The sequence below is a fragment of the Plectropomus leopardus genome, chromosome 9 (assembly GCF_026936395.1).
Source record: "Plectropomus leopardus strain MGB_pleo_1.0 chromosome 9, ASM2693639v1, whole genome shotgun sequence".
Classification (NCBI taxonomy): domain Eukaryota; kingdom Metazoa; phylum Chordata; class Actinopteri; order Perciformes; family Serranidae; genus Plectropomus; species Plectropomus leopardus.
In genome coordinates this window covers 11,924,743-11,947,749 of record NC_142184.1, presented here as the reverse complement: position 1 = coordinate 11,947,749, position 23,007 = coordinate 11,924,743, and the positions used below count along the sequence as shown (strand labels likewise).

Below are 23,007 nucleotides of genomic sequence, written 5' to 3'. Positions count from 1 at the left end.
TTTATTTTTTTACTCCTAAAAGCAGTATATCTCTAATTCAGTATCTGAGCTGGGATTGTGTGCATACAGCTCTCAACATGGAGGTGGTTGAGCTGGCAGCTTACAGTGTGAGCGCTATATGCACATGGCTCATAAAGATTTCTCTAGTCCTGTCCAGAGTCAGGTGGGTGTAAAAATAGCATGCACTACACAGATACATCCACAGTTATGGGTTATTTGGTTGCTAAGTGAGCTACCCAGCATGTCTTTGGACTGTGAGAGGAAATGGGAAACCCCCAAATTTAAGAGAAACATGAAAAACATACACAGAAAATATTTAAACAGAAGGCCGGAGAAAAAAAAACTCTCTACTAGATGTGGTTTTTATTCAACTCACAGTACATTCTACAGATGCACACGTGTTACATCACCTTAATACAACAGAGTCTTGTAATACCTCCTCTTAAAAATGATGAATTGGTCCTAAAAATATAAAGGAACAAATTTAAAGTCACCAAAACTGTACATTATTAAAAATTCACTTAACACCACGTTTGGTTTTCATGTCTTTTTTTTTGTCTTTTTTGAAAAAACGTCTGTCCCTTTAAGTGTAATAAGGAACATCAAAGTTTATTTTCCTATTTGAATTCAGTGTAAGAAACACGTTTAAATAAAACCAAAGACTGTGGAGTCATCCTGTCGCCTTCATAGCACACCGACCATGCCGCGCAACATCATACATTGGCCCTTGTTCAGCGAAAATAAAAAAGGAATGTAAGACAGAAAACTGGGCAGGAATGTGCCGCACTATCAGAGCTTCTTTGTAAGTCTAGTCTTAAAAATGGGAGGATTTTAGCTTCGCACAAAACCACCTTTCGATGTTTTCACCTGGTCTGACAAGCTACAGACAAAGTACATTTTCAACGCGGATCGGATGATCAATTGCAATTTTGAAGCCGCAAACAATCTTGTCTCAGGGCAATTTCCTGGTATAAAAGAGCAAAATGTCAGTCGTGCGTTGCAGTAGCATCCTTTCAGTACACAGATCAGGTGAAACTAGCTGATAATTTAACCCTAACAAGAGGGACAGTAAAATATGAGTCCAAACTGACTGACCAACACGAATAAAAAAAACAACCCATTTCCAGAAACCAGTGTCTTTCACACAGCAGCAGAAGGTGGGTATGTGTGTGTGAAATCATGTGCATGTCAATGTGTGTGTTGGTGAAACATGTGTTTGTGTGGCGTGCAAGACTTTAAGTGGAGGTTATACAACGTCTACTCGTGACAGTCCAAGAACAGATTCCTTTGAGTTTAACTGGCCTTTTCGAAAAATCGTCTAGACATCTCTATAAGGTAATCTGTACACATTCACTACAAGCTATTGCTATTAAATAATCCCAGCTATTGTAATCTTTATATATATTTATATATAGAATATATAATAAAAATATATTGAGCAAAAAATTACTTCTAGGCATAAGACCACGGTACATTACATTTCCATTGAACAGGTAAGAAATGGCCCAAGCTCAGTGAAGAGTTTTGATCCATTTAGTCGTCGAGCGGCGCTAAGCAGGTCCAGTACGCAGCAGCGAGGCTGCCATAGTGTGATCAGTCCCTGACCTTCAGTATGAGTCCGAGAGCCAAAATACTCAGGGCCGGAGACCATGTCATCACCCCACAAGCAGGGTTTGACAGAAGGCCTCGCTACGACATGGGGCTCGTGAGAGGACGTGACAGGAGAACGCCAACAGGAGATGAGGTGCTGAGGTGAACATGAGGAGACACGAGGAGAAGTGAAGAGTGTTTTCACTCTCTGTGTGACGGGGAATGGGTACGAGTTCAGGCCAGCTCAGCTGTGGGCCTGGAAAAGATTCGGCCGGTAGAGGAAACAATAACAGACAAATAGCCAAAATCTATACATATATATCTATACATGAGGGAGTACACAGAGCTGGAATAACCTCCAGACAGTCAGAGCAGTGATGGAGAGTGTGACTGGGACGGTGACAGCACCAACAGTTTACAGCCCCACCATCAGGGGGAACGGCATAGGATCCTATTTGTCCTTGTTTGAGTAGAACTCCGCCCAGCGGCTCTCAAAGAAACGCCTCATGGCGTGTCCAGCCATTCCCACCTCAGACGTGTCCTCGTTGAACAGCTCACAGTTGTTGAAGACGAGCTGAGCGTCCGCCGCAAACTCCTCACAGCTGCAGTACCTGTGACGAGGAAACGAGAGGACGGAAAGGACTGATGTTGGAAAGAGCCAGAGAGGGACAAAATATTCCTGGAGAGCTTCTTTTCAGGGCTGGATGGCGGCGTTACAGAGAGCTGCTAGTAAACATGTGTGCGTAAGAGCTAATAAATAAAGCAGTAATGAGAAGTGTAGCATGACCCGTCCTTACCCTCCCTGTAGCAGTCTCTCTCTCATGGTGAGGAAGTCCATGGGGTTCTTGATGATGCGCCGGTAACCGGGCACCAGTCGGGGGTTGACAGGTTCAAGGAATGGCCAGGCGTCTGCGTGGGCCTCCATCTCCATGAGAATGATCCTGACAGAAAATAAAGTCATTAACACAAATCCATCACCACATAACTGTCGGACCAGATGTTACCCCGCAGACTTAGACATGACTCTAAAATCCTGTTGTGTAACGATATTAAGATCATCCTGCGTGTGCTGAAGGCAGGACTCACTCGCAGAAGGTGAGGTCAGGCTGGTTGCGGGTTGTCATGCGACGACGTTTTGCGCCCTCTGAGTGACGGGAAGATGAGGGGGGTGTTGCGGTCTCCTTGTGCCGTGTTGCCATGCCGCCGCTACTACGACGTGGTGTCCTCTCATCTTCAGAGCTGTCGTCTTCATATCTTCTCTTCTTCACCCTCCTCTTTTTGGACGAGCGCGGAGAATCATGTTCCTCCTGAGAGACAGAGCAAATAAGGAGGCAGGTTGAGCTGAAGAGGAACAGCTCGTTTCATTTTAGCGGACATATTTTGAACATTTTTCAATATATATTATTGTAAATTTCGACTTTGTTATTATGACTCTTGACTTTTGTGGTACTTTTTTTCATTGTGGACCAAAATATCGAGGCAAATTCCTTGTAAATGAAAACCTACTTAGCAATGAATGTGTTTATGATGTAGTGGAGAACAAACAAACTTGGAAGGAAACAATTGCTGTAAAATGCTCTGACATTCAAAAAATGCTCTGAATTTGAGTTCAGTTCCTTTTGAAATTGTTTTCTGACCTTGCCGACGCAGGCAGGACAAAACCAGTCTCCTTCTGGCACCTGGGTGATTTTGGGCCTCAGGCAATACATGTGGCAGCCACGATCACAGCCGTCACACAGCAACAAGCAATCATCATTGTCTCCCTTCCTGCAAACCTGGCAAGTCTGCAATCACAAAGAAAATATCCTTATTGTTAAACTGATGACAAATTTGATTTGGTGTCATTTGTCCAAAAAATAAGCACACAAGAGCCCAAGAACAATCTTGTGAAGTCAAGTTACTTACCACTTTAGTCACGGATCTCTCCCAAGCGATGGCCTTCTCCAGCTGCAGTAAACACAGACAGACTTGGGGAGCGCTGCGGCAGCGATCCAGAGCCTGTCGCCACGTTCGTAGTCGAGAAGTGATCTCACTTTCCAGACTGGAACAAAAGAAAATGATGAGAAAAAAACTTCATAAAATAAAACAAGTCCCTCCTTTCCACTCCCAAGAAGCCCCGTGCTCACCTGATGACGTCCATGGGATGCTCTTCTCCCGGGGTCGGGGTGAGAGGAGCGAGGCGCATCACTTCGGATGGGTTCCACAGCGGCTCCTTCAGGTAGCGCCTCTCAATGTTTCGCTCCAGGTTGGCCAACCGCAGCACGGCCAAATCCAGTGGATGCGTGGCGATGCGTGGCAGGCCAGACCACTCCTTCTTAGTCCGTACAATCCAGTCATCACGCGGGTCGGCGTCATGTTCGTAGTACTGGAGGTCTTCACGTGTGGAGTCTGGATCTGGGATTGTGTAGGGCTTAAGAAAAGAGGCAGAGCGTAAGTATCAGTGAGGGAGAGAACCAACCAGTTATATAGAATTATATAAAAATAACTTAAGGTCCAAGGATTTTATGAAGTTTTTTTAATGGTTACCTGAAATTCTGCCATTTGTATCTCTGTGTTAGACTCAGCTTCATTCATTGCACTCTGAGGAAGTGCCTTGAGGAAACACAAAAAGCAGATATAATGAGATTTTACTATTTCCCAAATGTTTTCTAAGTAAGACCCACCACAGCTCTAACTTAAGGGTGTCCGGCTATCTCTGGCACGGAAAAAAAGATCAGGAACTTTAAAGTTGTTGTTTTGGGATACCTGAACTAATCAGACGATGCAATGAAGAGACACACAAAAAGAAGCGATCTCTCACCTTGAGATGGAGGTCAGCTGCGATGACCCGCTGCTCCAGGTCCTCCACCCACTGCAGGGCGCTGATGTCAGTCTCCATGGCTTTCTCCTGTACCTGCCATGGCTGCTGCAAAGCCTCCATTAGCACATCCTTCGCCTCCACCTTCAACTCAAATATCGGGTCTAGTCGGAGAGAACACATGGACAGTAGTAAGGAGAACACAGAGCAACAGGGGAAAACATGCAGGAGGAAATTCTACACAATCTTTTTTTTAAAGATTATTTTCGGGCCTTTTCCCTTTATTTGATAGGACGGCTTAAGCGTGAAAGGGGGAGAGATGTTAACCCAGTGACAAATCCCAAGACATAACTGAGCTCATCCACTTACTAACAACACTCACCATCGATAGGTTTGGTGCACATCTCGGCTAAACTCTCCATGTGTTTGGCCAAATGTTTATGGAGCACCCTCTCTCTGACACCCCTTGGATGGAGGGCCTGTAAGGTGCTGTACAGCTCCTCTGGATCCTTGATCCACCACCAGCCACGCACCATCGCTGGGAAAGAAACATATGCACATTACAATTTAAAAAAGACTCACACTACCTGTGGTTTTCAACAAGAGTAATAAATGACATTTTTGCACACTAACGATCAGAAGTGTGAAGTCATAAAACCTTCGATCAGTTCTGAACTGTCCTCAGGAATTTTTAAATGTGGTAGCGGTCAAAAAAAAATTATAAAAAGAGACTTTTAACCAGATACTACGTACAAGCTGGTGTGGGCTTGACCACCAGTTGTGTGAAGTACTGCTGCTCGAGCTCCTGGAACACAGAGTTGGGAGGGCGGCCCCGGCGTTTGGCTGCAGCTCCTCTTGACCCTCTGCGAGCAGGACTGCTCCCTCTGCTTCCTCTCCGCCGCCTGCGACCTGGCCTGGTGGGGGTGGTGAGAGCAGGCCTGGCAGGAGGAATGGGAGCTGGAAGAAGTTGAGGGAGAGGAGGTGCTGGTGCAAGAGCAGGAGCAGCAGGAGCATCAGGAGCATCAGGAGCAGGCAGAACAGAGGGAATGTCCTGTGGTGTTGCTGAGGTCACAGGGTCAGCAGGAGTCAGGTCAGGCAAGAGCGGGTCCGGCTGAGGTGCGGGGAGAGATTATTTAATCAACACCACACAGAAGACTCAAAGTGCATAATTTTAGCGTGATAAAATGTATTTTTAGTTGTGATTGTGGCAAACCTGCAAGAGCGGAGCAGCGAGTGCGGGCAGAGCGCTCGGGATCTGAGGGAAGAGTTTTGGGGGCGAGCTGGGTGAGGAGGGCGTCTGGGGATCAGTTAGAGAGTTATCGTCACACGGTTGTTTGGGGAGCAGGTTGAACCACTGTCCCTGTTTCTCCGCCATCTCCTTCACACTCTCCTCTGGTCGATTGCCCTCCGGAGCATCCCCTGCTGCTGAGCATGTGCCGTTTGTCACCACTTCCTGTGATTGGCTGAGCCAGCTCTGGAAAGCAGCTTGAGTGAGGTCGTGCATGCCGCCATTCGGGGATCCTGGACCCTCTTCACCCGCTGACCTGGCGCTACTCCGACGCCGGCGACGAATCTTTGCTGTGCGGAGGTGAAGCTCCACTTCTGGTTTGATTTTTCGGGGACGCCCTCGTCCTCTCGGCCTGCTCATGAGGGACGCAGTACCAGGGAGGGGGTCGTCCTCTGCTGACAAGGGCTGAGGCTGGGCAGGGGTAGCAGAGGAAGGAGAGGACGGTAGAGTAGGAGGCGGGGTAGTAGGCATCGGGGTCTCCTCAACTTTGGGCTCCTTTTTGAGAAAGGTGACGGGAACCTCTGCGACAAGGACTTCCCCAGAAGCTGCACAACAGAAATGCGAAAAAAATTAGATAAAATTTGACAAATAAAGGGTTTGTTCAGTCTATAAATTGGGATGCACTACATTAGACTTTTTGCCAATATCCATTTGGCCGATAACTGACACGGGTGTTGATAAAGCCACCCTAATTTTAGGGGTCAGTCTCTTCTGTAGTTGAATTAACATCATATTATGCATACTCTCATCGTAATGCCCCATCAGCAGATGGAGACATAAAATACAATGCTTTTCAGTGTATGTAATATTGATTCATTGTGCAAAAATAAGAAAAATATTTCCAATTAGGGTTGATGTTTTTTACATGTTTAATAAAAAAGAATAAATAAAATAAAATGTCTCATTATTATAATGGCAGAAATCAGCATGTTGTCCAATTACGATATTTAATTTTAAAGCCAATATCTGCCGATACCAATGACGTGCTGATATTATCATGCATCCCTATTTATGTACAAGCAATGACATTTCCTTCAGATTTAATCTCAGACTCACTCAGCAGCTCCTCTGGCCCCTCGACCAGAACTCCTCCGAGATGAGGTAGAGCCAAATATCTGCGCTGGTAACGGTCCTGGCCGAGCAATACGGCCCGCATGGAATGAGACGACTGTAGCAGCTTTTTACGGAAAAATGCTTGGCGCTGTAAAGATCCAAAAGCAGAGGTGTGTTTTATAGAAAGCAACATAAATGTATTATGTGAATATGAACTGTGTCTGTGTGGCATCAGGCTTACCTTAGTTAGCTTATCTATCTGCCTTTCAAGCTCTGGAATGCTGGCAGTGGTGGGACTCTCGCTCTGTGACAGAAAGGATAAACGTTAAAATGTGAGAGTGATCAGTTTCAGATACTGAAAATAAAAATACAACAGCTAGCACGTACATCGCTGAGTTTAGGCTCTTCTTTGCGTGCACGGCGGCTGCCTCTCTCCGGAAGAAGGCCACTCTCCTCCAGACTGAGGTTCTCTTCTTCGGCCACTCTGGCACTGCGCCTCCTCTCCTCAAAACACAGCTCTTCCTCCGAGCGTCCTGTGCGACGCGCTAGCACCGCCTTCAGTCTGAAAGCAGGTAAAACAGTCAGGGTCAACATGTCAAATGGACTTCATGAACAGAAAATATCTGAGTAATGTTTGAGTTTCTCTTTATTTGAAGAGAGAAAATCTTACTTGCGCAACTTCCCCTCAATGATCCACTTGTTCTTCCTGTAAGTTGCCATGTTTTCTAATGTGTTGTCAATGTCACTGGAAAAGAAAACGTGTACATTAATAAAGTAACAGAAATGTGATTGTGACAAACCTTTACGATAAAGAGCATCCCACAGATTTAAGGTGCTGTATGTAGCTCTGGAATGAGATGGTTGATTGTTGAGTCTCATTTTCCAGGTCGTCACATGCTGATGCTTTGATTTGGTGGTCGGACTGAACCACCAGCTGAAAGCGTTGGTATTTTACGACATGGAAATGAGACTCAACAGTCAACTGTCTTTCTCCAGAGTTACAGAAAGCACCTGTAAATAATGAGTGCTTGTTCTGACCTTGTGACAATGTTGCTGCCGTTGAGCTCGTCCACCAGGAAACCAAGGATGGCCGCCTTGGTGTCAGGAGGCAGGGCGTGAAATGTTTTGGTCCTCAGCGTGTTGCACACTTCTGCTTCATAACCATGAGATTCCAAAAAGACACGAAGTACCTCTGAGATGGTGCTGCGGGTCAGCTCCAACTCCACCAGCTTCTCCCCAAGGATCTTTACTGACTGAAGGTTGGATGGAGACGAAATGAAGATTTAAAGATTTGATGTTGTTTCAAACCAAGCATGGCTTTTCATCCAAAAACAACAACACAGAACATAACATTTGTGTGAGGAAAACATATCTGGGTGGATTTCAGCGGATTTCCACTCACAGAAATATGTTTGACTAAATAAATCGTTTAACTGAGGTCATACCTCCAGATCACTGTTAGCTTACTGCCAAAATGGGGAAACATGAAACATAAGGTTTTTCAATACCTGATTTTGTACAACAAACATGGCGAAGACTACCTCAACAACCAAACAAAGGTCAATATATGGCTCGAGATCACCCTGCAGCTGGGATGCCATGAAGATGTTGATTTAGCCGATACGCACTTGCTAACATATATGTTGCTTACAAAACAAAATTTGGGGTTTGATTAGTTGATGTATTGTGCAGTCAGCGTTTGCCCCTGAGACATCCCCTGTCTGGAGGGTTTTTGTTGTGTTGATTGGAAACGAGCTGTATTTGAGACGAATCTCATTGGGCCTCATGCATGTTGTTTATTTATTTATGTCTGATTAAAATGGAATAGGCTATGCTGATGACTAACACCAGACCCGGTGACCAAAGTTGTTATGCTAAAAATATATACGACCGTTTTTCGTATTCGTGCATCACACTGGTGAGAAACAGCTTTGATCATTCTTAATCAGGGAGTACATTAATGAAGAAAATACTCAAAGCGTATCACAGACCTGATAAAATGAGGGCAGGCCTGGATCATGGAGTGCAGCCTCCACCAGCTTTATCAGCAAGTCCTGGACCTCTCCTTGGCTGTCGCCCAGGCCTAACAGGCCCTCCTGGAGCGTAGCGAGGCTGGGGATGTCCTTGGGTATATTTAAACCGATGATCTTTCCATAGCCGTGCAGGAACTCAACCACAGCCAGGCAATGTGCAAATGCTTTGCCGGAAAGAACCAAACCAGGGATACGGGACAGCTCTGGCAGGGGCTGATGGAGACAAAGTTCAAATGTTTTGATTAAAATCCTCAGGAATCACAGTGAAAATAAAGCAGACTAACAGAATGATAAAACTCACTTTGTGGTCAGTGAGACACATGTCCTCTGTGGGCTTCTTCAGCTCCTCTGCAATCAACTGCTGCCTCTTTCGCTCCTCTAAACGTCTCTGGGCCTGCGCTCTCCTCTCTGCTGATCTTTTAGCTGCCAGAGCGGCCCGAGCTGCCGCCTCCGCCTCTGCCTGGGCTTTAGCCAGAGCCTTGGCTTTACTCCGAGCACCCAGGACCCTCTTACCCTGTGCAATCCGCTCTTCATCAGTCTGCTGCACTAGTGGAGGAGCCTCGACTTTGACTGACCTCCTGCGGCCAGGCTTCTTGGGCTCTGCCGCTGGCTGTGTGACCTGAAGGGCTGTCAGGTCGGTTGATTCAGCCTTCAGCTCAACGCCCTTGGCCTCTTGTTCAAGCTGAAACCAGAAAGAAACAAAAGAACAAGTGGAGGTGAGGAAGAGGTGGTGCTGCTGAGGAAAAAAGCTGACAAATCATGAGTGTTTGTCTGTACCTTAGCTCTCTTTTTTTCTGCTTTCATCTTCTTAATCTTCGCATCCTCCCTTCTCTTCAGTCTTGCCTGAATAATGAACAGCAGGAACAGAATCAGGATAAATCATCAACAGCATCAACAGCTCAAAATTGCAATCTACAATAAGTGAGCTACATACCTTTCTCTTCATTTTCTTTTTGATTTTTGCAAGTTTCTCCTTTTCCTCTTCCGTGAGGGCTTCTGTAAAACAGAAATACAAACAATTAAATATAAAAGTGAACACTTAAATCTTAAGATCAACACACTTTTGCCATCAGGGGCCCCTCTGCTTTGGAGCATCATGCCTGAGGAGATAGGGCTCGCAGAATCAATGACTTCTTTGAAATCACTTCTTAAACCCATTTTTCTAAACTTGTTTTTATGTGATGTCATCTTTTTATTTATTTTTTCACCTATTTCATTTCTGTCTTATTTATGTTATTTTGTTTTAATCGTAGATTTATTGATTCTAGTTGCTTCTGTTGTTTTTTCTGTCTCTTTGTATTATTTTATACCGACATTTTCCATCCTACATCTTGCATTATTTGTCCTCTTATTTTAATTTTTATCTAAACTCTGCACTGGTTTTGTCTCGCTTGTATTCAAGAGCCTCTTCCCGTCTACATACACTCACCCTTGGCTTCAAGTCGCTTCAAAAGCTTGGCATCCACTTTGCTGAGGAGGTCAATCATCTTGGGTTTGGGAGGTCGACCAGGGCGGCGGGCCTGCCCTCCTTTCAGGCCACGAACCCTGCGAGGTTTATCTTTATCTGGGTTTGGAGGTCGACCTCGCCGCCCCGTGATGGCCATGATCATAGAGGGAACCTCCTCATTGGCCAAAAGGATCCACTGCTTACCCTGTAACATATTGTACAGAATGATGAGTCCCCAAAAAGACTCCAACACTTTTCTGTGTGTAACACAATGAGAGTGTGCAGCTGTTTTGATCTTGTTTCTTATTCTTGATGTTCTTAGAAAGAAAAACAAACTGAGCAGTACTTGGAAAAATATACAGACCTCAGGAGTTTCTCTTTCTTCATAAAAATCTCCAACAGGCATGCGTGGGCTGAAGCTGAAGTGTTCTCTGCTGACCACACTGTCCGTGTGTCTCTTCAAGTACTGGAGGAAGCAATTAGGAGGAAAAGTAACAGAAAAAGAAAATCAGTGTTTCAACATCAACACATCATCTGTTCTCAATTTGATTTTACTCACTTAAAATACATTTATAGTTTGTTTTTTTTAACAGCAACGTAAAATTACCTTGACTATTTCTGGGAACTGCTTCATCCTCCTTCCACAAGGTGTGTAGTACCAGGTTTCGCCCTTCATGCGGTTCTCCATTTTCCTCACACGGATCTCCCTCCTCCAGCTGCAGGTAAAAGAGTTCATTATTACAACAGGAGCATGGCCAACAAACTGGCGGTGAAGTAACAATAATATAAATACTGCACACATTTAGAACCTTTTCACAGCTTAATAAAAACATACATTTTTGAGACCTCAAACCAAATGTGTTACAGTGGTAAGCCCGGCTAATTTTAAAGGTGCAGAGTGTCAGCATCTAGCAGGGAGGTAGCAGACTGCAACCAACTTAACACCCTTCCCCTCAACCCTCCCCTTCCAAGCATGTAGTAGAACCTACGGTGGCCTTCAGGTTATGTGAAAACAAAAAAGGCCTTATCTTGAGCCCGTGTTTGGTTTGTCTGTTCTGGGCTACTGTAGAAACAAGAGGTGCAACATGGCAGGCTCCATGGGAGAGAATATGTTTCCTACATAGATATGAATTGTATATAGGGATATGTTTTTACTAGAATCAACATGTCAGACGGACATGTCAATTTAGAAAACTTTACTTTAAGATTACTAAATGATCTGTATGACTTTGCTGAGTAAAACGGTGGTTAGCTAGTTATGGTGGTTATCCAGCTAACTTAGAAATCATGCATGTTGCCCTGTTTTGGTTGAAGGTATACTATGCAGGATTGTTGGTTTATGTTCGCTTGCCAGCGAAAGTGAAAGTGAAAGACAAAGCCAGATTCACTCTCGTCTGGCATTTCACTTTGCAATACTTGAATTTTTTCGACACTGTGTCACTACGGTCTAGCACAGGGTTGCTTTCATTTTAAAAAGCTCCAACCTCACCTGAGTGCCGTGAGGGTTCACGCCCATAATCAGGGTTATCTAATATTAAGATTTTCCTAATAAATGAGGCTTCAAGAGAAAAAAGAAATCAACTGTGCAGACACTAAAATTTTGGACTATGGCAGTCCTCTGACAACTCAATTTGCATAAATTCTACTTTGAAAATGAGTTTACATCGCAAGCCAACTGTGATTCTTATCTACAGTGCAGCAGCATAAGAAGACAAATGATGAGATAATGTAATGACAAATTTAACATTACCCGTGCTGCATTGGGAACTGAACCTGCTCCTCAGTTGCAACCCTCCTCTGTCTGTTAGATTCACCTGTTTAGAAAAATGTACAAAACCACATTTAGATTAGACTGTTTATCATGTTGCAACAAAATACCATTTCTTCATGTGGAACCTCTTCACAAAAAAATTATGAACCCTCTTTATTACCTGCAGTGGAGTCATCATCCTCATTTTCCTCAGCATCATCAGCGGTGGCTGTTTCAGTTTCTTGTTTGGGTGTTTTTGCCTCATTTCCGTCTTGATCTTGTTTCTTGACCCTTTTTGCCTTTTTGGGCTTCTCGACTGCTGTGTTGATAGCTGAGGCCAGAACAGCGTCAATCGTGGCTGTGATGGGATCAACGCCGGCTGTGCGAGGCCCGGCCTCTCCACACACATCTGACGCTTCTTTGACATCCACCTTCAGAGACTTCTTCCTCTTCCTGCCCTTGGTTACCTCTTCTTTAACGCCTCCTTCTTCATCGGTCTTCATCTTCTCCGCTTTAGGGGTTCGAACCCGAGGCTTCCGTTCGGCCTCGTCAGGAGCTTCAATGGGAAAAAGACAAACAGAAATGTTTTAGATGAAATCTAACATTTTACCATTTACATTTAGCTGAAATCAGACATGGGTGCCGAAACCCAGGTTACTATGGCACCAGTTCTTATTCAAATGGTACCTAGTGGACTGAATCATAATGCAGATTTCTGTGGCACATTACGTGCATAGCGAGTGTGCAGCTGAGAGAGAGTGAGCGCCGCACAGTGATACATCATATACCGCCTAAGTGCAATTAAAAAAAGCAGTTTTTTCACATTGTTAACCGTTATTTTGTAAGTATCATTTAAGGCACCATAAAGGCCCAAGTACTGTTTTAAAAGTATCAATTTGGCACCTCTATTGGGAAAAAACAAAATGCTACCCAACCCTAAGTCACACTGTTTAATACCTGATGTTTTAATCCATATAGCCTTTGGAGTTCGAGGTTTCCGTGGTTTCCCTGGGGTTTTCAGAAGTCCCCCAGCAACTGGTGTAGTCTGATCAGTTACAGGTTGCAGAGGGTGTACAGCTGGGCTCTCTGCTGGAGTACTGAAAGCGATGAAGTTCTCATCTCTCATCTTGAAACTGGGGGGAGTCATTGCCTCATTAACAGTGGTCTTGATGCTAATGCGTCCAGCTGAGTCTGCGGTGTCATGTCCTCTGGGTCCCCACTCTGTGTCAGGTCCTGAGATGAAACAACAAGAACGTTAAAACTGTGTAAGCTGAATTTAGAAATATGGGATAAAGATATACAAAACAGACTGACCAGTGGTCTAAATAGTAGCTTCCATGACTATGAACTTGGCCTTTTAATAAAATAAGGCAGTAGAAAGACACAAATACGTTTGAAATTGGTGCTACGTGACCAGAGAAAACAGAGAAAAAGGGCTGTGGCATTTGCTTTTGCATGAGAAGTAGAACACCTACAACTACCAAAATGCACAGCGCTGCATCGGACCAATTAACGCTCCAGCTAGTGGGTGGCGGCCGGCCAGTAAGAATCAATCTCGTATTACAGTTAAACGATAAGCTAAAACACATCTCTGAAAACAACAGAGGCAAGAAATAGGCAACACAGGAAGAGATTATTGGTTTATATTTGATCAGTGCTGCCTAGTTTTACAGTTTGATTAGAGTTTTTTCAGCCTGTGTTTCCACTGTGCAGGAAGCAGTATGGTGCCCACTTTCTGTTCTCAAACTCTCGCTATTACAGCTAAACCGGGCACTAAAATGTGTTTCTGGAAACTTTTTAGGCAAGATATCCGTAGTGCAGTAACATATTCTTGACTCAAATTCGATCAGCACTGCCATGTTTTACTGTTTGATCAAATTTCGGTCTGAGTTTGAGAAAGGGGAGGGGCGGGTCTGTCTTTTGATGCATTTTTATACAGTTTGTGTGCACAATGGCAGCGTGGGTGGTGGGCAATTAAAAAATGTGCAAATTAAGCCTGTAATTCAAGCAACAACCTAGGAGAGCCAGCAAAACTCTGCCAGATGAAGTGTTTTGCATTAATTTGTGTCATCTAGCTGAGTTTTGTTGGGGGGGCACTGGTTAGATGGAGCTAAGTTTACCACAGTTCGTTTACACATACTACCCACATTGTTTTCATAAAAAGCTGGTTGAAAATCTGCAAAGTATGCTTTGTCAGGATGTACCTTGACGGCCTGGCAGCGATGGCACAAATGAGCGTGAGTCGGACACGTCAGAGGAGTCGACAGAGTGCTCTTCCATCTGAGAGGTATTGTTCAGGGAAGACTCCATCATGGACTCTCCAGTGATTTGAGAGCTGTCCTGGGTCTCCTCTGCCTCAGACGTTCCCTCTCCCCTGCTGGAGTCCAGCGTGTCGCCTCTGGAGTCCTCCACAGAATAGCTGCTTTCTCTAGTGGTGTCAAACGCAGTGGATGGTTCCTCTTCTGCATGAGAAGTGCTGTCAAACTGAGAAGTGTCCTTTCTCAGGTGATAGCTGCTGTCAAAGTGAGCGGAGTCATCTACATGTGAGCTGTCGCCGCCTAGAAGAGAGGTCTTTTCAAAGACAGAGCTGACATCGATTCTTGAGGGGGTGTCGGATGTTGAATTGCCTTCAAAGCGAGAAGCTGTTTGTGAAGAGTTATCAAAACTTTCTTCATCAGTCAGACTTTCCACTCTTGTGCTGTAGAGATGCGAAGCTATCTTGGGTGGAGTCTGCTCTACCATGGAGTCGTCTGCTTCACAGCTTTGCATGAGTTGCTTTTCAGAAGCGGTTTGTTTATTCTTGGGCTTTTGATCAGGAGCGACTGTGGTCTGCAAAGGTTTCACAGGAAGATCAGTGAGAGGTTTGAGTGAGCGAATGTCAGATTTATTCGTCTCAGTAGCTTCCACCCTCTGCGCTGTCTTTATTACACCTGAATCAAGTCGAGGGAGGTGTTCCTGTGGTTCCCCATTTCTTTTATTAGCCAACACTTTCCTATCCTCACTATCACTTTGGTGCTCAGGCTTGAGAGACGACTGCTTCAGCGCATGAGGAGTGGTGGTGTCAGGAGGATGCTGCTTAGAGTCAGAGCTTTGGACCACTCCAGAAGACGTACCCTTTGCAAAGGGCAGAGACACCAAGGCAGGAGGGGCGGACAGGGGTGCAGTCCTGGAGGCTTGAGTGGTTAGTAGAGGTAGGGTAGACAGAGGTCGGACTGTAAGACTTTCACGGGCTGCTAGGGAGGGTAAATTCTCCGCTCCTGGTGGTGGTGATGCTGCAGAAGCAGTGGAAAGACCAGAGTCACCAGCTGGAGGGGTGTTGGTCTGACGCTGGGGTGTGGGGTCACAAAGTTTACTGACAACTGAAGGAGTTTTTGACACAGACATGGGAGATGCAGATGTTGATATACAAGAGCCAGGTGGTCTTGAGGTTGAAGACATTAGAGGTGGAACCACACCGGCAGATGAGGATTTTGCACCCAGTGACGAAGCAGTAGACACTAATTTTGGTGGTCCGGGCTTTTCAAGCTGAGCTCCAGATGTGTCTAAAAAGCAAGATGTGGTCAAAGGTGAATTTGACCCTTGAACCATCTGTTGAAGGGAGGAGATGGGTGCAGTTGTAACAGCTGTACGAGGCAGTGAAGACTTGGTTTGATGAGCCACAGACTCCAATGAATGAGAGGAGACTGGAGGGACTGAAGAAACTTCTGAAGGTCTAGACGCACTATCAGTCGAAGCATGAGGTGTAGATAGCTTCTGAGGTGATGCAGGCAGGGAGGAGGAAGAGGACCCTGCTGACTGATGTGTGGATGCAGCAGGGCACGTCTCAGTCACAGCAGAAGTGGGAGGCCTGAGGCCTTGCTTCACTGGAGAAGGTGAGGAATGTCTTAGAGGAGCAGCTGGAGACAGAGCAGAGGACACACTGGGGGGCGTTGAGACTTGTGGTGGAGTAGATTCTACATCGGCAGATGATACTACAGGGGGCCCAGAGGCGGATGTGGGAGACTCAGAGACAGCAGGAGCTGCAGGGACCTGAGGAGGTGTTGAGGCCTTGGTAGACTCAGAGAGCTGAGATGAGACAGACTGGGAAGGTGTGTTAACGGCTGTCTCTCTGACAGGGGAAGCCATTTCTGGACGCTGAGCTGCTGGCTGTTCAGAGTGCTGACGATAATCGGGTCCCACATGAGCGGCACTTTTGGGGAGCCTGTGGGCAACAGGTGCCCTTTCCATGCCATTATAGCTTGAGTCTATCTCCTTGACAGCTTCTCTCGTATGCCCTAAAAAGAAGGGAATTTCGAAAAAAGGTCAATTAAAAAAAATCAAGCCTTTTTAATATGATGAATTCACAGAGAGGGTATTTAGTATTGAAGAGGCTGACGGTCACTGTTTTACATAATCAAACAGTGGCACCTACTGGTTGAATCTCAGCACTATCACAGCTGAGCAGCGACTGTGAGACTGGCCCAACACAAGACTTTGATGTCAGGGTTCCTACAGCTTAAGGCAAGTTCAATTGAAAACTTTTTCAGTGTTTTTAATGCCAGTTTCAATTTGATTGAAGACCAGTTTTACAATAACCACAATTAAAGGAAAAAAAACAATATTAGGGTTATGGACAAATTTTGCCCAATTTTTTACTGTAGAATAATCATATTTGGTGGAGAAGAGGGTAGTTTTCTTAGCAATTTTGTGTTTCTCACTCTGCGTGTGACATTCCACTACCTTAATTCCCATCATGTCGAGTTTAAAAACTTTTTTGCATAAAGCGCACCAAGACTTGTATTCCTTGCCTTAAACTTGTTTCATACATGCTGCAAAATCTTGGTTACATAGCCGTTTTTTTGTTGAATTTGACAGTGGATCCTCAGCTTTGACCAACATGCTGTTGGTTCCTCTTTCCTGATCTCCATGAGGTTATTGCTAGAAGCATACTGTAAATTATTCAAAAGAAACAGATGTGAGCAATTTTCTTGAGATTTTACAACTCAACATCAGAAAAAGAAAATAATTTGCATACTGACAAAGGCCTTACTTTTAGATGAAAGAATTCAGTGCCTTTTAAGACTTTTTAAGGATCCACATGAGCATGAGCAAGAAATAACTCATAGGCCTTCATCTCAACACTGTCATTTTCAAGTCATTTGCTGACTACTTTCTAAACTAATCCTTCTGTCTGTAAATATAACAAAAAACGGTCATCATAATTTCCTAGAGCCAAAAGTGACCAATTCAAATGTCTTGTTTTGCATAACCAAAAGTGCAAAATGTTTAGTATAATGTAAGACTAAAGAGATAAAGAAAAAAACAGTGTTAACAACAACAACAACAAAAAGAAACTGAAAAAACAACAAATATTCACATTTGAGAAGCTGGAACCATAAATGTTGCAAAAAGTACATTTTTTGCCTGAAGAATGGTTAGCCAGTGCTGGAAAATACTCTCCTATACAAATGGATTTTTTTGGAAACTAAGGGAGTGTCAGGTTTTAATATGATCAGCAGCTGGGATGGCCACGCAGGCCAAAGAGGAAGAAGACCATATGACTATACGAGTGTCACTCAACCGGTGGCATTAAAGGAGGAAATGTAAAGTAGAGGAAACAGTTTAATTTATGAGGAAGTTTGTTAGATACCACAAATACATATTAAAAGTAATTAATTCCAGCCACAAACATAAGTGTAATTACTTTTTAAGGAAAACTACAGAAACACAAAGGGAATGACGGGAAAAAATGAGTCAAAAAGTATTACAAACACATCTGTAAAGTAAAAAATGTACTGTGGTCACCTTGCATGACAGTAGACATTCCCACATTGCTAGCATGGGGGCTCCGTTCCCTGCTGTGGCTCTTGGGTGATCCGCTCTCCTGTACTGTTGAAGCAGCTGACATCATTGGTGTTGAGGACATCCCCACGGGTAGAGGACTACCAGTGCCCCCTCTGCCTAAACTGTGGTGCTGTGGGCTGCCACGTGGAGGAGTAAAATTCTGGGCAGCTGGGGGCATCATCTGAGCCTGGCTTTGGGGCTGGGACTGCTGTGACGGCTGCTGCTGCTGCTGCTGCTGCTGCTGGGGAGATGGCAGGGACGGGTGCTGGGGTTGATGCTGGTAGTAGGGCATCCCATTAGGCATGAGGCCATAATGCTGTGGTTGCTGGTGCTGCTGGTGATGGTGGTGTGGGTGACGATGGGAGTGGAGGTGCTGCTGTGATGGTTGATGTGGAGCCGGTTGTAAAGACTGCTGCTGGTGATGCTGTGACGGTGTAATTCCAGGATGTGCCTGACTCTGGTAGGATCCGTACATACTGTGGGAATTATAACCTATCTGCTGTGGGCCAGGGTTACTCCTGTTCCAGTACTGGCTCCCAGTAAGAGGCATGTTTGGTGGGCCTGACACAGGGGGCTGGTGGGAGCTTTCAATACCCCCATTCAGCTGGTACTGTCCGTGACCCTGGAAGTGGTGCTGTGACTGAGGCTGCACCATCCCAGGTGTAGGCTGCTTCTGGTGCATCCCGTGCCCAGGAGCGGAGCCCATGGCTGGACCATACTGAGGGTGTCCTCCCCACAAGTAGTCATAGCCCATGTTGCTCTGGTGGTGGTTGCTCATGTGTGGGTAAGGAGCTGTTGGTGGGTGGGAACCAGACACACCGGACCCGAGTACAGTAGTGACGCCATTCACATTCATTTCGCCGTTCATATCTGTTAGACACAAGAACATGAGTCAACTTAAAAAGTAAAAAAAAAAAAAGAGAGAGAGAAATCTGCTTCTAAAGAGCAGAGGTTCCCAACAAGTCCAGATCTCTCTTTAGCTGTTAAAGGTCCACACATTATACATTACCACATATTTGATTTTATTTTACAAAATGTAAACAACACAGTGGCTTATAAGACGAAGAAATAAAATATACTGTAAGAATAAACAGAAACATCACTTCAACATAAAAGCTCTGGGCTGGAAATTCATTGTACTTATATAAAGTTGCTATTTTAAAGTTGTTTTTCTTATAACAAACTTGACATGTTCCCCAGCCACTTGCAGTCCATTCAGAATAACCAGTGACCCACTTTTGAACTGCGAACCACCACTATAGATTACATAGTTTTTGGGTTTGTTTTTTTGTTTTTTCTTACAATAAAGCTCATTTAATTAGGGTTGCAATGGTCTGATTTTTTCACAATTCGATACCATTTCAGAAAATATCACAGTTTCACGATATATGGTAATACACTATTATTATCTGTTAAAATGATCCTCAAAGGAATGTTTTTTAGTTGAACACATGCTTTAGTACTAATTTGAAACTATCTTTTAAGTCTATTTATTGAGTCTCTCCTTTATAAATGAGATTCTCTGTCCAGTTGAATTTTTTTTTGAATATTGTAAATAACTAAATGTGGGGATTTAAAAAGTGGGATTTAAGATTTTTTAAGACTTTTTTTTAAATTACACCTGGAATTAAATTTTAGACCAGTTTTACAGTAGCTAATAATGAGGGGGGAGTATAAACTGACATCAATAACTTAAGGTTAGGGAGAATTTCATTTTACTTACTTACTTTTAAATGAATATTGTAATGTGAAGAATGACTTTTTAGTAAAGTTAACACAAAATAAACCATCAATTATTATTAGTAGTAGTATTTTTAAAGTTACCAATTATTTTGAGCTTTTGCAATGCAATGTCAGAGAAAGATGATCAGCAACAACAAAAACAACGCTACGTCCCATGTCAGAGCATTTTTAAACTTTTGAAATACTCATTTTAGACATTGCAATGCCAATTAAGGCCTTACATTTAGATTACTGGATTTAATGCCTTTTAAGGCTTTTTAAGGATCCCTGGGAACCCCACTGAGTGCACATGGCTGAAAATACTCACTCTTCCCCTGCTGAGGAAAACTCATGGAGGACCCGTTAGTATAAAGAGAATCCCCTGAGGAGAGTTTCAGTCCTGAGTTTGCTGAGGAGTGGGTGCCATAGTTGAAATGATTATTTGACTCCATCTGAAAAACAGTGAAATAAATAAATAAATACACAGACTTTCACTCTCGTGTTCATTCAGAAAAATGTATAGAAGTAGATTGCTTCACTGTGCTAAGATGCATTATGCACGCTATGCATCACTTTTTTGATTCACAAATGTATTATTTAATTCATTCCCATGCAGCTTTAAAAACGCTACATAATACACACATTTCTTTCTTAAATGATTTTGGCAGCTGCATCTTGTGACAGCACCATTTCGCTCCAACAACAACAACCGTCAAAATGTCGCAGCCAGCAACAGCAGATGCCAGGCCCTACCGAGCCGTAATGGAAAAACGAAATATTACGATAGAGGCTCATCACCGCCGCTGATGAGGCGCTGCTAATGTGAGCACATCCTCCCCAATCTACCGTGATACATGCCCGGCCCGGGCAGATACAGCCGCACACACTGTACCCAAGACCCGGCAGCCTCGGCCAAGAAACAATGGAGATCAACGGCGATGTTTTACAGTCACTCCGAGGCCTGAAGCACCGTTTCCACACCACTCGCTGCTTAACACTTCCATGTCCTCGTCATACAAAAGTGCTTTCAATTCATACTAGATTTCCTAATTCAACAAGGCCGTTGCAAACGCCGCGTTAGCCAAGTCGCGCTAGCTGCAAACGAACAATTCACTTTAAAGCTAGTCAGCCGAGCTAACAACTGATACTGTAAACGTTAAATACGAGTTAAACTCGTTACTAGGTTTGACATAATGTTAACTTCGCCGTGAAACATGGGGTAAAAACACCCCCAGCTCCAGCTCCAAGGTTATTTAGCTAAATCATCACAATAGAACCTAGCTAACACACGCTAGCTAGATAGCTAACTGATAGCATCATCAACGTTTAAGCACAGAAGCTGCGATGTTAGCTAATAGCCAGGTAGTAGGTACCGCAACCACGCTGCTGTGGATCCATGATGCCCGATAGAGAGCCCCTCGGATGAAAATAAATATCAGCCGGTCTCTTGATAACGACAAACGTTAACTAACTCAGCCTCGCTTACTAACAGATGGGAGGCGTGCTCCCCTTTTGTTCACGGGCTAACGTTAGCTAGCAGCCAGATGAAGTTACATTGTTTACGCTGCACGCACACAGACAAATTTTGCAGAGCATCATCCTCCCACACTACCACCATCAAAAGTTTCTCTGGTAATTCAGTTAAAGCTCTCCAACCTTTCAGTCCTGGGATTTCAGAGGCGCAAGACGCCCCTAAACCTTCGTCTAAGCGGTTATGCGGGTGAAGATGGCACAGCGGTAAATAATAAACAACTATTCCCTAACCTTTGGGTTTTAAATTAGCAAACATGGCTGGTGTGGTCCGGTGCAGCCATGATCACAGAACAGAGCGGAGAGTAGCGGTGTAAACGTCCCGACAACAACCACACACACATCCGGTCACGTTACTGCACGAAACTTCACAAGAAAACTCACATTATTATTTTATTATTATTATTATTATTATTATTATTATTATTATTATTATTATTATTATTATTATTATTATTATTATTATTATAAGAATAATGTAAGATGTAAGAATAGTGAGACCTTAATTTGTATTAAAATGTCATAAATCAATATTTCAAAAGTCTTAAAAATGCTAAAACATACAAGAAGGTAGCATCTGAAAAAGATCATCTAACATGAACCTGAAAACTCACATTATTATTATTATTATTATTGTTATTATTATTATTATTATTATTATTATTATTATTATTATTATTATTATTATTATAAGAATAATGTAAGATGTAAGAATAATGAGACCTTAATTTGTATTAAAATGTCATAAATCAATATTTCAAAAGTCTTAAAATGCTAAAACATACAAGAAGGTAGCATCTGAAAAAGACCATCTAACATGAACATGAAAACTCACATTATTATTATTATTATTATTATTATTATTATTATTATTAAAAAAACTTAAAGAACATTAATTACTAAGGGTTAATTATTATTATTAGTTATTATACGTTATTAATTATTATAAAAGTACCCATGAGAAAGTTATTCATCTGTCAGTTGTCAATTTGTCATTTGATGGGATATGCCATGATGTATATGACTGTTGGTGGTTCCTCTATTCTAATCTGCGTGATGTTGATATAAGAAACATTCAGTATTTATTTAAAAAAGAAGTTACCAGTTTTTGAGATTTTACAATGTAACTTCAGAAAAAAAATAAGATTCACAAATCCTACTTGCCATGTCTTCGCATTTTTAACACGTTTGAAAGATTGATTTACTACATTTTAATATCAATTAAGCTTTTAATAATAATAATTCTGATGATAACAATAATAATAAATTATATATTTTTAAATGAAAACATGAACCAATATAAATGAAATGAAATGAAAATGTATGAAAACATACACTAATATAAATTACTGGGGGTTAAGAACAATTATATCCAAATTTTTATTATAATAGAAAACATGACTTTTCAGGTCATGTTAGATGGTCTTTTTCAGATGCTACCTTCTTGTATGTTTTAGCATTTTTAAGACTTTTGAAATATTGATTTATGACATTTTAATACAAATTAAGGTCTCATTATTCTTATTATCATACTAATAATAATAATAATAATAATAATAATAATAATAAGTGCCCCTACAGTACTAAAAAAAGAGTGTCCTCAAAATGTTATTAAAATACCAAAAAATACAATTAAATTAAATAAAATTATTCATTATGCAAGAATTGCTTTTGACAGTTTTTATCCTGCATTATTGCTTTGTTATTGATGCATAAATATGTAACATTAATGTGATACCTGCCATACCTTTATATGCTGATCTATAATGGTTGGTAGTATATAATAAAAGTGCTTTTTTCAGCGTTGGAAGGTTACTTTTGAAATTAAGGCTCTGCTTGTTATTTATGAGAGGGGAGGGGGTGATATTAGTTGTTTGACCAGGTTAGATCATGAAATCTTTTTAAAGTATGCAGTGATAATCCAATCTAGTCATCCTCCTACAGTTAAAAACTGACCATCAAATTACGCTTTTA

The 23,007-nt window shown here is 42.9% G+C and overlaps 1 protein-coding gene across 3 annotated transcripts; it reads right to left on the bottom strand.

Moving 5' to 3' along the window:
• Positions 1-344: 344 nt before the first annotated feature.
• On the bottom strand, positions 345-21,381 carry baz2a (bromodomain adjacent to zinc finger domain, 2A). 3 transcript variants are annotated; one of them, XM_042491044.2, is made up of 30 exons: positions 21,268-21,381; positions 19,832-19,955; positions 17,743-18,651; positions 14,163-16,232; positions 12,916-13,191; positions 12,140-12,514; positions 11,959-12,022; positions 10,816-10,924; positions 10,573-10,674; positions 10,191-10,413; positions 9,696-9,757; positions 9,539-9,604; positions 9,063-9,443; positions 8,720-8,974; positions 7,767-7,981; positions 7,399-7,473; positions 7,116-7,290; positions 6,970-7,032; positions 6,732-6,876; positions 5,601-6,220; positions 5,141-5,498; positions 4,770-4,925; positions 4,391-4,551; positions 4,117-4,182; positions 3,717-4,000; positions 3,496-3,631; positions 3,228-3,374; positions 2,677-2,897; positions 2,388-2,531; positions 345-2,201 (listed from the first exon to the last, which is right to left on the bottom strand). In XM_042491044.2, exons 2-30 carry the CDS (start codon positions 19,953-19,955, stop codon positions 2,042-2,044), a joined length of 8,142 nt encoding a protein of 2,713 aa, XP_042346978.2. In that variant the 5' UTR covers positions 21,268-21,381; the 3' UTR covers positions 345-2,041. The 3 variants fall into 3 exon arrangements, with proteins under 3 accessions (XP_042346978.2, XP_042346976.2, XP_042346977.2); XM_042491042.2 differs by having other exon boundaries at positions 21,160-21,350; XM_042491043.2 differs by lacking the exon at positions 21,268-21,381 and adding an exon at positions 20,877-21,037.
• Between the last annotated feature and the right edge of the window lie 1,626 nt (positions 21,382-23,007).